The sequence below is a fragment of the Asparagus officinalis genome, chromosome 8, assembly GCF_001876935.1.
Source record: "Asparagus officinalis chromosome 8, Aspof.V1, whole genome shotgun sequence".
Lineage (NCBI taxonomy): Eukaryota > Viridiplantae > Streptophyta > Magnoliopsida > Asparagales > Asparagaceae > Asparagus > Asparagus officinalis.
This window is the reverse complement of record NC_033801.1, coordinates 85843131-85854751: the sequence shown is the minus strand read 5'-3', so window position 1 is coordinate 85854751 and position 11621 is coordinate 85843131. Positions and strand designations below refer to the sequence as shown.

The following is an 11621-nucleotide window of genomic DNA, read 5'->3' as shown; positions in this document are numbered from 1 at the left end:
AGCAATACACATTGATTAATCATATGTGCCCACAAATAGATTTATTAGATTAAATCCAACAGAAACTTCATAGGATAAGCTTCGAGCTCACAAGAGAAAATCTATCCCCTGACACGAGAATAAGAGAATTCTAAGCATAATAGAGTCTAACAAGATTGTTCGACCATGGAACGTCAATCTGTGTGTGTCTTGTGATGCTACTTGAGCTAGCTGACAAGTTACTAATCAGCAACTAGTCTACCCATCTCAATAAAAACACGAGGGAAGACCGTGGAAGCAACCAACCAAACAACCACATTAGACAGAATGTAATTAACTTCAACCTAGAAAAGGAAAAAAAAATTGTAACCAATTCATGAAGAAACTAAATAGATTGGAACTTGCTTAACATCACAAGATACTCGAATAAGATAGGCGGAAAGCCAAAACTAAAAGCCAATCAAATTACCACTAATTAAACACAATACTACGTATCACGAACAATAAATATAGTAATTATAAAGTAATAAAAATGAAGGTTCATAGTTAAGAGTAAGGGATTCAAAGAGACAGGAAGCCTTCTTTGACAATGAGACCGAAGACGAGGATGAGGAGGCCGACGGTGAGGCACTGTGTTGTGCTCATCATCGTCTGCGAGTAGGCGCCCACCGTGAATCCAGCCCCAACGAGCCCTATCAACAATCCAGTCAAGTTCCTGTTCATTGCCTTCCTACTTTTTTTTCCCCAGTATTTGAAATATATTCCTCTTCTTGCTTTTTTTCTTCTTCTTAAAACCGAGGGGAGATCGTTAGTTAAGCTTTTGAGAGGTTTGATAAGTCAATAGTCAACTTCTTTCACAAACTCCCCCCAATCCCCATCCACTTGGTTTTAGATCTATAGAATAGATTTAGAATAGTATACCTTTGACTAACTATATGCTAATATATTTGTTAGGCCAAAAATCCTGACGGAACTACGATGTAACTCAAATGAGAGTTTACAATGCCGACCGTGTTCATATTCCATTTATAATTAGGGTTAACTGCAAATAGACCCTATGTAGCATCGCCCACTTGCAAAGAGACCCATTGTAGTTCTACTTGCTCTGAACAGACTCCGTATTGTTCTACTTGTTGCAAATAAACCCCCTGTAGTATTGGCCAAAGTGCGAATGCATCCCGTTAGTGAACTTTTTCAACTCTTTTAAATGTGAAGGAAAAAATAGCAATTGGGCATCTATCCTCACCAATAAAACTATAAAGGGTCTATCCACTCAGACATTGTTAAGGATTTTAAGAGTAAAAAAAATTCACTCAAAAATCTATTCACAACAAGTAGAACTACGTAAGATCTATTCGCAATGAATAGAACTACAAGAAGCCTCTTTACAACTAGGAAGTACTATAGGTGTCTATTGGCAATTAGCCCTTATAATTAACTAGTGATTGACGTTGATGCGATGTAGACCGATAACCCTACCATATCTCTTTGAGACGACTGAGACGAGGGGAATAGATGAAACAGCAAGGAATGATCAATTCAAAAAATAAAATGAAACAAAACAAAAATGAATAATAATTAAAAATAGAAAATTAATAATAAATAAATAATAAAGAACCTAGATTCAGTAATTTAAAAAAAAAGAAAAAAGAAACCAGATAATGATATTGTGCATAGAGGCCAAGTAGAGCTAACAAGCATTCTTTAGTTTACTTTGCCAATCCAAAACTTGTTCTGTGTCTTAACCGATTCTCCTGATTTTTCCTTTTTCTTTCTTTCCCTGAAACTATTCATTTTCAAGTATCTCTAGTGTTCCATCTTAATTCGATATACCTGGTGATGCCACTCCGACTAACCAAGTTTGGATACTCAGAAAAACACCGACGATAAAGAAGTTTATACATAGAACGACCTTGAATCAATTCCAACTTGAACACTGAATCGTCGCCTCAGACTTTTGTACATGCGTCCACCAGATGCCTGTGAGTGCAGAAGAAGTGCACCCTCGATTTCTAAAAACTCCCTGGTTTCTAATAAGGGCATGTTTGTTTGCACAGAAGTAATTGTGAAGTAGCTGAAGTAAAAGAAGTAGAGGCTACTTTTGCTACTTCCAAGCAAAAAAGTGTGTTTAGTTCTCTGAAAAACTTACTTCTAATACTTCCCTAAATGCTTATGTGGTGCCTACGTGTCATCCTTACTTTCAAAATATTTTTCCAATCTTCAATACTCAGAAGTAGCTCGAAAGTAGTTGAAATGCATATTAATTATGACATAAATAATTTTTTTATTAATATTTCATTTATTAGTTACTTCTAACAACTTTTCATTGATAAAATTACTTCCTAATTATATTTCCAAATGTTATCCAAACAAAAAAGTAAATGAAGAGGAATAAGTTCTACTTCCATTACTTCTAAAAATATATAAAACAAACAAAAAAAATGTTATTTCCATTACTTCCTACTTCATAGCTTTGAAAGTTACTTCTATAACCTACTTCTTACTTCTAATACTTCCATTATCCAAACGGGCCCTAACTGGGTTTAGGGTGTGTCTGAATTTCACTAGGGGTAAGGAAGTTAAGGAAAAATAGGAGAGAGAAGAGAAGAGAAGTTAAGAGAGTTCGCTTCCCTCCATTACGCTCCAATTTGGGCAAACAATTTTTGTGTTGTTTGGCGGTGATCTAGGGGAACTCTTCACCCCCATATAAGCTATCCAAACGGGGGGAATGTCTCTCTACCTTCCCTTCTCCCTTGTTCACCGCAATCCAAACATACCCTATTAACGTCCATAACCATTACCCACCCACAAACATTTTCTTTCGAATGTTATGGTTGTCATCAGATTACTCTTTTTGCGAGTGTGATAAAGTAGAACTATCAACAATTACATAGTCTGCAGAAGCATAAACAAGTTTCGACAGCAAACTAATCTGCAATATTTCTTTCATTTCAATAATTAGGCAAAAGTTGGAAAGAAAAATTAAGTTATAAAGAATGTTAATAACCTGATGGTGACGGAGGAATAACATCAATGTATCTAGCATGAGATATTAGGAATAATTTTAGATGAGGCAGTTACCAGGTTGTGGCTTCTGAACACCTTTCCCCTTCATTGCCTCTCTTACATCAAAAACATCCTTCCACTGATGTTTAGTAGCATACATATGCGAAAGCAGAACATAATCGCTACTGTGATCGGGGTCCAAGCGTGCTAGATGCTTCTTCGCTACTTCTGCCAGTGCAAGGTCTCCGTGCACCCTGCACGCTCCTAACAATGTCCTCCACACAACAGCATTGCTCTCCATCGGCATCTCCTTTATTAGCTCATAGGCCTCCCTCACAAGTCCTGCTCTCCCGAGCAGATCAACCATGCATCCAAAGTGCCTTATGCTTGGACTTATTCCATATTCTCTCTGCATCCTGTCGAAATATCTCCTCCCTTGCTCGACCAGGCCTCCATGGCTGCAGGCACACAGCACTCCCAGGAACGTAATGTCACTGGGCTCATTATATGGCTTGTTGCATTCCAGCATTCGATCGAACAGTCTCAGCGCATCATCTGAATTCCCATGCACAGCAAGTCCTAATATCATCGAATTCCACGATACCGTGTTCCTCTCTTTCATAACCTCGAAAACTTGCGCCGCCCTGTCAACTGCTCCGCACTTGGCGTACATATCGATCAGGGAGTTGGAAACGGAGATGCTCTGATCGAGAACAGAAGCGGTAATACTGGAGTGGACCCGTCCGCCGAAATCTAAATTACCCAGCTCAGAGCAGGCAGAGAGGGCCACAACCAAGGTGGCCTCGTCGGGCCTGAAACCGCTTCTCTGCATTCTCAGGAAAACGCTGCACGCTTCCTCGTACCCGCTGCATTGCACGTAGCCGTCGAGGAGAGTGTTCCAAGAGACCAGATCGACGTGGCTCATTTCTTCAAACACCTTGAGGGCGTCATCCATGCCTCGGAAGAGTCCGTACATGTGGATGAGGGTGTTGGAGACGTAGACGTGGGAGTGCAGCCCCTGCTTGAGTATGCAGCAGTGGACCTGCTTCCCCAATTCAACAGCCGTCGACTGACCGCATATCTTGAGCAGGAAGCAGAAGGTGAAGTTGTCGGCCGGCTTCCCCCTGTTCCTCATCCTCTTGTACATGGAAAACGCCTCCTCTGTTCTGTTGGTCCTCCCGAACCCTCTGATCATCGTGTTGAAAAGGAACCCGTCAGGATACTGCAACTCCTCGAACACCGAGGCCGCGTAGTCCACCGAACCCTGCTCCGAGGCGCAGCAGAAGGAGACGACTCTGCCCGCCACGAAGACGTGCTGGTCGAACCCGGTCTTGACGATCTGCGCGTGAATCCGACTCACATCCCTCGTGTTTGAGCAGCATTGTTTGAAGAGGGCGATCAGGCTCTGCTCTCTCGCGTTGAACTTCTCCTTCTCAGGGTCTTCTTGACCAGCGTTTGCACTCGTTGTGTAGTCCTCGGAGGGAGTTGGTTGGCCCGCAAGCGCTAGAGTCCTGGAACAAGAAGCAGGTGGCTTTCTGATGTACTTCGATATGATGCTCATAATACCGTCTCTAACATCCTAATGAGGAGTTTGAGGATTTATAACAGCAAGAAGGGAGAGGCCCTGAGAAGGAGTCTATGTGCAATTTAACTCTTCACACTAAACATATATGCCCAGCTCTGCCCTCTCTGTCAACCAGCCCAAGTCAAAGCGCAGCCGGCCTCTTTTCTCACTCCTTTGTGATCCATCGATTTCCTGATCATCTCAGCCCCATGCCACTCATCCGCGCAGGAGTATATGCTGGAGAGCAACACATAATCCCCGCTGTGACGGCATCCCATCTGCTCCAGCTTCTCCTTCGCAATGCGTCCCAGCGCAAGGTCGCCATGTATCCTGCACGCACCCAGCAGCGTCCTCCATATAACTGGGCTCGGTTCCGTTCTCATCCCAACGATAAGCCTGAACGCTTCTCGTAACAATCCTGCACGCCCGAGCATGTCCACCATGCATCCGTAGTGCTTCAGATTAGGCTCCAGTCCGTACTCATCTGTCATCGCACGCCAGCATCTGCGGCCCTCCTCCACCAACCCATTGTGACTGCACATTCCTAACAAACTCACAAACGTGACTTCGTTCGGCCTCACGTCCTCAACCATCTCTGCAAATAGACGCATACATTGTCTAGCATGTCCGTGGACTGCTAGCTGCTAGCCCGCCGATGATAGAGTTCCATGTCCATACATCCCTTTCCCTCATGTCTTTGAAGACCTCAAGGGCTCTATCTATGCTCCCGCACTTTGCGTACATGTCTATCACCGCATTTCCGTGAAGCAAGCCCATTGTTCCGGAAAAGGAGACTAGGGAGCGGTGAATTCTCTGCCCCACTTCCAGATCCCCACAATCCGCGCAGGACGCTAACAAGCTCATCACAGTGAACTCATCAGCATCCATCCCTACGTTTCCCATCTCTTGATACACCCCCAGCGCCTTCGCGTGGAAGCCGCACCTGGCGTAGCCAGAAATCATGGCGTTCCACGAAACCACGTCTCTATGAGGAGCTTGCTCGAATATCCGTCTTGCATCCTCCATCCGTCCGTGGCTTGCGTAAGCCGTGATCATTGTGTTCCATAAGACCGTATCTCCGCAACAAACACTTGCTGCCTCGTCAAACAAGCAACTAGCAACGTCCAATTGGCCTCGCTTGGCGTATCCAGCTACGAGAGAGGTGCGAGCAACCACGTCTTTCTGGGCGGCCTCATCATCTTCAAACAGAGCGCGGGCGACGCAAAGATCCCCGCATCTGGCGTGGAGATTTATGAGCGCGTTCCTCACGAACGCGTCCGGCTCCAGACCAAGCTTGACAATCATGCCATGTAGTTGTGAGCCGGCGGGCCTCGAGGAGAGCTTTACGCAGGCTTTGAGAAGGAAGAGGAAGGTGAAGCCATCGGGCCTGCTGCTGCTAACATTCATCATTTGGTTAAAATGGGTAATGGCAAGTGAAGGGGTGGAGCTGTGAGCGGTCGCCCTGATGATTGCGTTCCACGTGGAGAGATTTGGCTCTGCAATTTGGCCGAATACCCTGAGGGCGTACTCCATAACGCTGCTGCTTCTGTGGAGAAAATACAAGTGAAGTGAAGGGAGGAGGAGGCTCCTGCTGATCAATGGTGACGAGTCAAGAGCACCTTTGACGACCATGAGACCGTGGAATCTCTTCAGAGCTCCAAGGCTCTGCCACCTGCACGTCCTCCTCACCATCATTGCGCATAACAAAAGATATACGAATCACAGAGTCGTGTGTGTACGTGAACATCTGATCAGAAATTTTCACTGAGCACCAATTGTCATACATCACACCAGTAAGAGTTGTGTATACAAGAAAAATTATTTAAGTAGCTAAAAGGCTACATACGAAGTGCATAGATTCTCTACACAACATGTCGTAGAGAGTCTTCACAATTCACCAAATACATCTCCTCACTCGATGGATCATATGAATAATATTCTTTATTTAATTTCTATAAAAAAAATATTTTTATTGTGGAATTCACTAAATCTACTAATGCTATTAACTCATGTAACCAATTGCAGAGGCTCTCTACAATCAAAGATGTAGAGAATTTTTGCTCACGTGGGAAGGGTTTTCGAGATTTATTGCCTTTTTTTTTTGGGTTACTTTCTCATGCTTTTGATAACATAACATAGTATGCGTTGCCAAACATTCATTCTCCGCACGCGTTCTGAACTCCCTTTCGCCAATATTACGTGTGTAATAAAGAGCAGTAGCATCCCAATTCATTACTTCAGTTGAAAAATTTTACAAATTTCGTTTCGATAGAGAAGGATCATTTTGAGTTGCAACTACACCGCCATGGCTTGTTTCCATGCACGCCCATTCCTTTTTCCACCATTAAACAAGGTGAATATCGGAGGTGCATGTAAAGAAAACACGGAGAGAGATGGTCATTAACTGTATAATTGTGTACCAAGTTGTTAATTTACAGGTGAAGTGTAGTGTCGACCTCCTCCGTCTTATTACTGTTACAATCAAATTCAGATACTTTGGGAGTATGATGCATATGGCTGACGGTTGATCGAACATCACGCTGCAATCCTGTGGAGAGAGAGGTCGACAGGCTGTGCTGCTGCTGGTTATAGGGATGAGAATGGAGTGGGAATGAATTGGAAGCATGAAGAGCAGAAAACATAGCCTGGAGCTCCTCCCTCCCTAAACGCCTCCTCGTCTGTTTCATTCTGTGAAGCTGCCGAAACCTCTCCTGCAAGAGAGAGACGGAGGAGGGATGACGAGGGACCAAATTAGACCCCTTGTTGCTGCTCTTACTATGTACACTGTCTCTTCCCATGGCCGTTTAACGCTATCTTCTGAGAGAGTGCGTGTTGTCGAGCAATTTATATGTAAAGCTCTCGGTGAGAGTGAGGGCGTGGTTTGTTCGTTTTCCTTTATCCAAGAGTGTACTAGAGGAGGATTCTTTCTTTCAGAATGCAAACATATATGCAGACATACATACATACATACATGATGTAACAGGAATCGCCGCATGGTTGCAAAGCCCAAATAGAAGAGGCAGGAATCGACAATGAGGTAGGATCGAAAAGAACAAAAAGAGAGGAGAGGTTAGCATTTGGAGGAGCATTCGGAGAGAACAACAAATCTGATCGTTGTCTTTTGTCTTCGATACATTGCTCATCCCTCTGCATTCGGCCGGACTACCTACCAAAACACCGTCCGACATTCGGCCCGAGTACCTGACACACAAATATACTCACCTCAGTCCTAACCCCGGTTCTGACATAATCATTTGCAACATTTCGGTTTAAATTTTCTTTTTGTGTGCGCTTCTGATTGAGTCCATCCATAAATACATCCGGTGGCAGATCCAGGATTTTGTCTCAGTGGTGTTACGTAGATCAGCAAATTTGCAGCTTTTTTCTCCTTAGTGGAGTCCAACGCTAATTTCAACAGGATTTTAAATTGTAATTACATGTAAAAATAAATTAAAATATTCATGAAGCTGGCAATCCACTGATAATATCTCGTAGATGGAAGAATATAATATTCCTGTTTGATCCTATCGACGATATAAAACAGAGCAGAGGGTGGCAACCTTTTAACTTATCCTGACTTTACTCTCCCCCTTATTTCCTTTTTTTCTTATTACTTTCTTCAGATAAATAGATTTTCTTGCTTCTTCGGTCGGCTACTCCTATTTCCTTTATTGTCTTGGAACTGTTGGATCAAATGGCGGTATGGCTGGTCGAAAATGTCACCACACGCGCAAACATAAACAAAGTTAAAAAAAAAAAAAAATAAGTTAAGAATTCTAGCCTGGGACAAAAGAACGGACTTAGAAAAGCCGTTGCCAAAGAGGCTAAAGCCGCCTGACATGCTTAACTACCGTCTGCGCATGGAATGCACACAAACGTATAGGGAGACAAACACGCGGGCCGCATCCGAGATTTGGGAATTTAGCATTTTTCTAACTAAACTACAATGAATAAATGCAGAGAGTATATAAATTTCGGCAGGTCATCTGGACCGCAACGGTATTATCACCCGTACATGAGAGCAGTGAACTACATAAGAATGTTATCAGAGAGAGGAGGCTCAGAGGGTCATCTAGACCTTCATGAACAGCAAATGAACGATAATATCTGAAGAAAGTGACAACAGAGAAATGCAACAAACATGACAGGATAGGCTATGACTACAAAGTAGTGAACTACATAAAGAAGATATAGCTCCAAGACTGATCTCGCTCATTAGAATAATGGTTTGGTAAGACAGTTTATTCTGAAGGATTCTTCGACAGCCTCCCATAAATCAAAATGTACTTGAGTTTTATCTTTCGAATACATCATCAGGTTTCAGCTTGTCCATAAAAGTTCAGTTGGCAACTGGAGGGAATAACTCAAAAGGTTATGAAAGCTAAAACACGTACACTTCTAAGTCATTGACATACAAGAACTGAGAAGTGCTTACTATGAATGAACTGCATCATAAGTCATCAAGTAACTATAGCCTACTGCACAATAAAAACGGTTGATCAAAGGAACAGAACAGCATTTACTTAGTGGCTGCGAATTAAGGTGCAGCTGAATGAGAAATTAAATGATTTATCGTCAGCGAGGGGCAAGGCGCATCATCCCTAACCCTATTAGGGATACAGTGAGGAACCATAAGATGGAGGTAGACCAGGCACGTACCCATTGTACGTCATAGGCCTGTCGTAGAGGCTACTCGTGCCTTGAAGAGATTGTGATGAATAGTACGAGGTTGGTGGCGGGCTACGAGTCCGACCATGGTCCAACATGGAGCCACCAAGGCTTGGAGCACCAATGCCATGGCTATGGACATAAGCACTCGAAGAAGCAAGGTCATATGAGCTAGGAACACCGATATATGGGGCACGATCAGCTAATCCAAGCTGAGGCTGGGTGTGAATCATTGGGGGATGTTGATGATGATGATGACGATGATAGGGATTGGCAGTCATTACAGCTGCTGAAGTGGTAGGTGATAGCCGGGGTCGCTTCTTGGACTGCTGCTCCTGCTGCTGAGACTTTGCGGCAGCAGTGGCGGTAGCTATCACACTTCTCTTTTTCTCAGCCTTCTTGTGCTCTAGCTGTGTGATCCTTTTGACCAGACCCACCCGTGGATACTCATTCTCTAGCTTATACTCCTCAACAGCTTTAAGCACTGATTTCAATGCTCCCAACTCTTTTGCAGTCGCCTCATTCTGTTAAAGATAACACAAATCCAACAATGAGTACAACAGGCAAACACCATAGGTAGGAGCACAGAATTGGGATCAAACATTACCTGTGCTCGGGCTGAATGGTTTCCTTTCTCTCGTACTTCTTTGGCAATCTTCTTGGCTTCAGTTATGTAGGCTTTTAAAAGGGGGACAGGTGGATATTTTTCCACTTCTTTCAAGGCATAGATAAATTTAACAGCATCGAGTTGTCTACCTTTCTTGTTCAGTTTCTGAATAAGCTCTGAAAAAAGTAAAAGCAATCATGCATAGATAACTTGTATATGTAGATGTGCAAAACCTACAGATTGCCGTGAATTCAAAAAAGAATTATTTTATTGTCTGTTATTGGTTTATCAGTCAATGGATCATATTAAAAGCATAAAATGCAAGCTCCAACCTATGGTCAAGAAACACCTAGTTAAAGGTAGTGAAGAGACAAATTACACTTAAAGAAAAACAAAGGTGACAACACATCTCTTTTAGGTAATAACATATAGTTAAGCAGATAGGAGGATCCACAACCAGTTGCGTCAAGCTAGGCTACAACTAAGTCCACGCTACAAACTAATAAAAGATAAATAACCATTCACAATTTGGAAATGACTACAACATATAAACACCAATTACTCATTGAGGATGGTATTCTGTATCACGTATCACTCCTTGGCCATTAGTTCCAGAAAAAAAATAACATGCAACACGTGTAATTAACATAAAATCAGGTAAATCAAGATACCAGAATAAGGCTGCAGCTTACCAGATAACCGATTCCATGTCAAAAAGGGCAAGGCTCAGAGTCAAAACCTTTTAAGACAACAGTAGCATCTACATCATAAGGCTTAAAAAATTCAAAAATTAGCTTAAAGTCATTTTTCTTACTTGTTCAAGTAATATGTTTTTGCTCATAACAATTAGACTTGTATATTTATGCTCATAACAATTAGACTAACACGTCTACTTCATTAACTAAAAAAGGCCCTTGTTTACTCATTGAAAGGCATTAACCATATGTCAAAATTCAATAGAAGGTTTCTATCATGCAATTGAGAGAAAAAGAGGAGTGGAAGGGGGAGGAAGTCGAGCAAAAGAGGGGGAATAAACATGTCAGGGAAAAGGAGATCAATAAATAGATTTTCTCAATGATCGAACAAAATGTGACTCTTGGAAGAACAAGAGATGATGAAAGATGATAGGAACCATCACTCAATTATGATATTTGTTAGAGAAGATGAAAAGAAAAAGTACCAACTACTGCCCAAAAACAACTGTCATTACACTAGTGTCCAGACTACCAACAGTGCAATACTAATTGCACTATAATTGGAGCTGAATGGCAGTTGATTAGATATATTAGAAAATGAAGATTTAGCTAGCACATCGCCTATTAATTCAAGCATGTTCTTGGGAAATACTTTTATCAAATGATTTTCTCCTAAAGAGTAGGTCTAACAGTTACAAATATATTCATAGCTACAGAAAGAACATAAGTGAGTCAGCACCCAAACAAGATACTTTGCCCCAAGTAGCATCAAAGGCAAATGAGTAAAGATAGTGTGTGAATGGAAGCTTTATTATTTGCTTCAATATGTGTATAAATGAAATAAAGTAAGAGTAAAGATGATCAGTCTGTTGTGTATAAGAGGATCTACAAAACAAAATCTATATATTGCTATTAGCTTGCTAAAATAATAGGTTAAAATTGGAAAAAGAACTTTAATTTGCGATCTACTCTGTTATCCACAGTTTGGAGTCGGGTCTTCCTAAAACAGGATTTGAGAGAAAAGTCACTATTCAGAGTTTCATGTACTCTTTAGCAATTGTTTCACAAAGATCTAGGCGTTTAGGTGGGCATGGTTTCTTTT

General features: G+C 42.1%; 4 protein-coding genes across 4 annotated transcripts in view; all 4 read right to left on the bottom strand.

Annotated features, from left to right (window-relative positions):
• LOC109851276 lies at positions 399-750 on the bottom strand. The gene has a single exon (XM_020421337.1). The coding sequence runs from the start codon at positions 700-702 to the stop codon at positions 541-543; it is 162 nt and encodes a 53-aa protein (XP_020276926.1). The 5' UTR covers positions 703-750; the 3' UTR covers positions 399-540.
• Positions 3044-4546, bottom strand: LOC109821471 (pentatricopeptide repeat-containing protein At4g21065-like). Its single transcript, XM_020387656.1, has one exon. It carries the CDS (start codon positions 4544-4546, stop codon positions 3044-3046), a length of 1503 nt encoding a protein of 500 aa, XP_020243245.1.
• LOC109822695 (pentatricopeptide repeat-containing protein At5g15300-like) lies at positions 4659-6620 on the bottom strand. The gene is given in 2 exon segments (XM_020388923.1): positions 4659-5196; positions 5198-6620. Coding segments are annotated over 2 exon segments (1566 nt in total). The 5' UTR covers positions 6245-6620; the 3' UTR covers positions 4659-4677.
• LOC109851222 (truncated FRIGIDA-like protein 1) overlaps positions 8741-11621 on the bottom strand; it is a 6483-nt gene continuing 3602 nt past the window's right edge. The window contains exons 2-3 of the mRNA XM_020421259.1: positions 9825-10000; positions 8741-9741 (exon numbers count right to left, since the gene is read on the bottom strand). Of these exons, the coding sequence (XP_020276848.1) occupies positions 9160-9741; positions 9825-10000 (758 nt within the window). The 3' untranslated portion in view covers positions 8741-9159. The remainder of the gene's footprint in view (positions 9742-9824; positions 10001-11621) is intronic.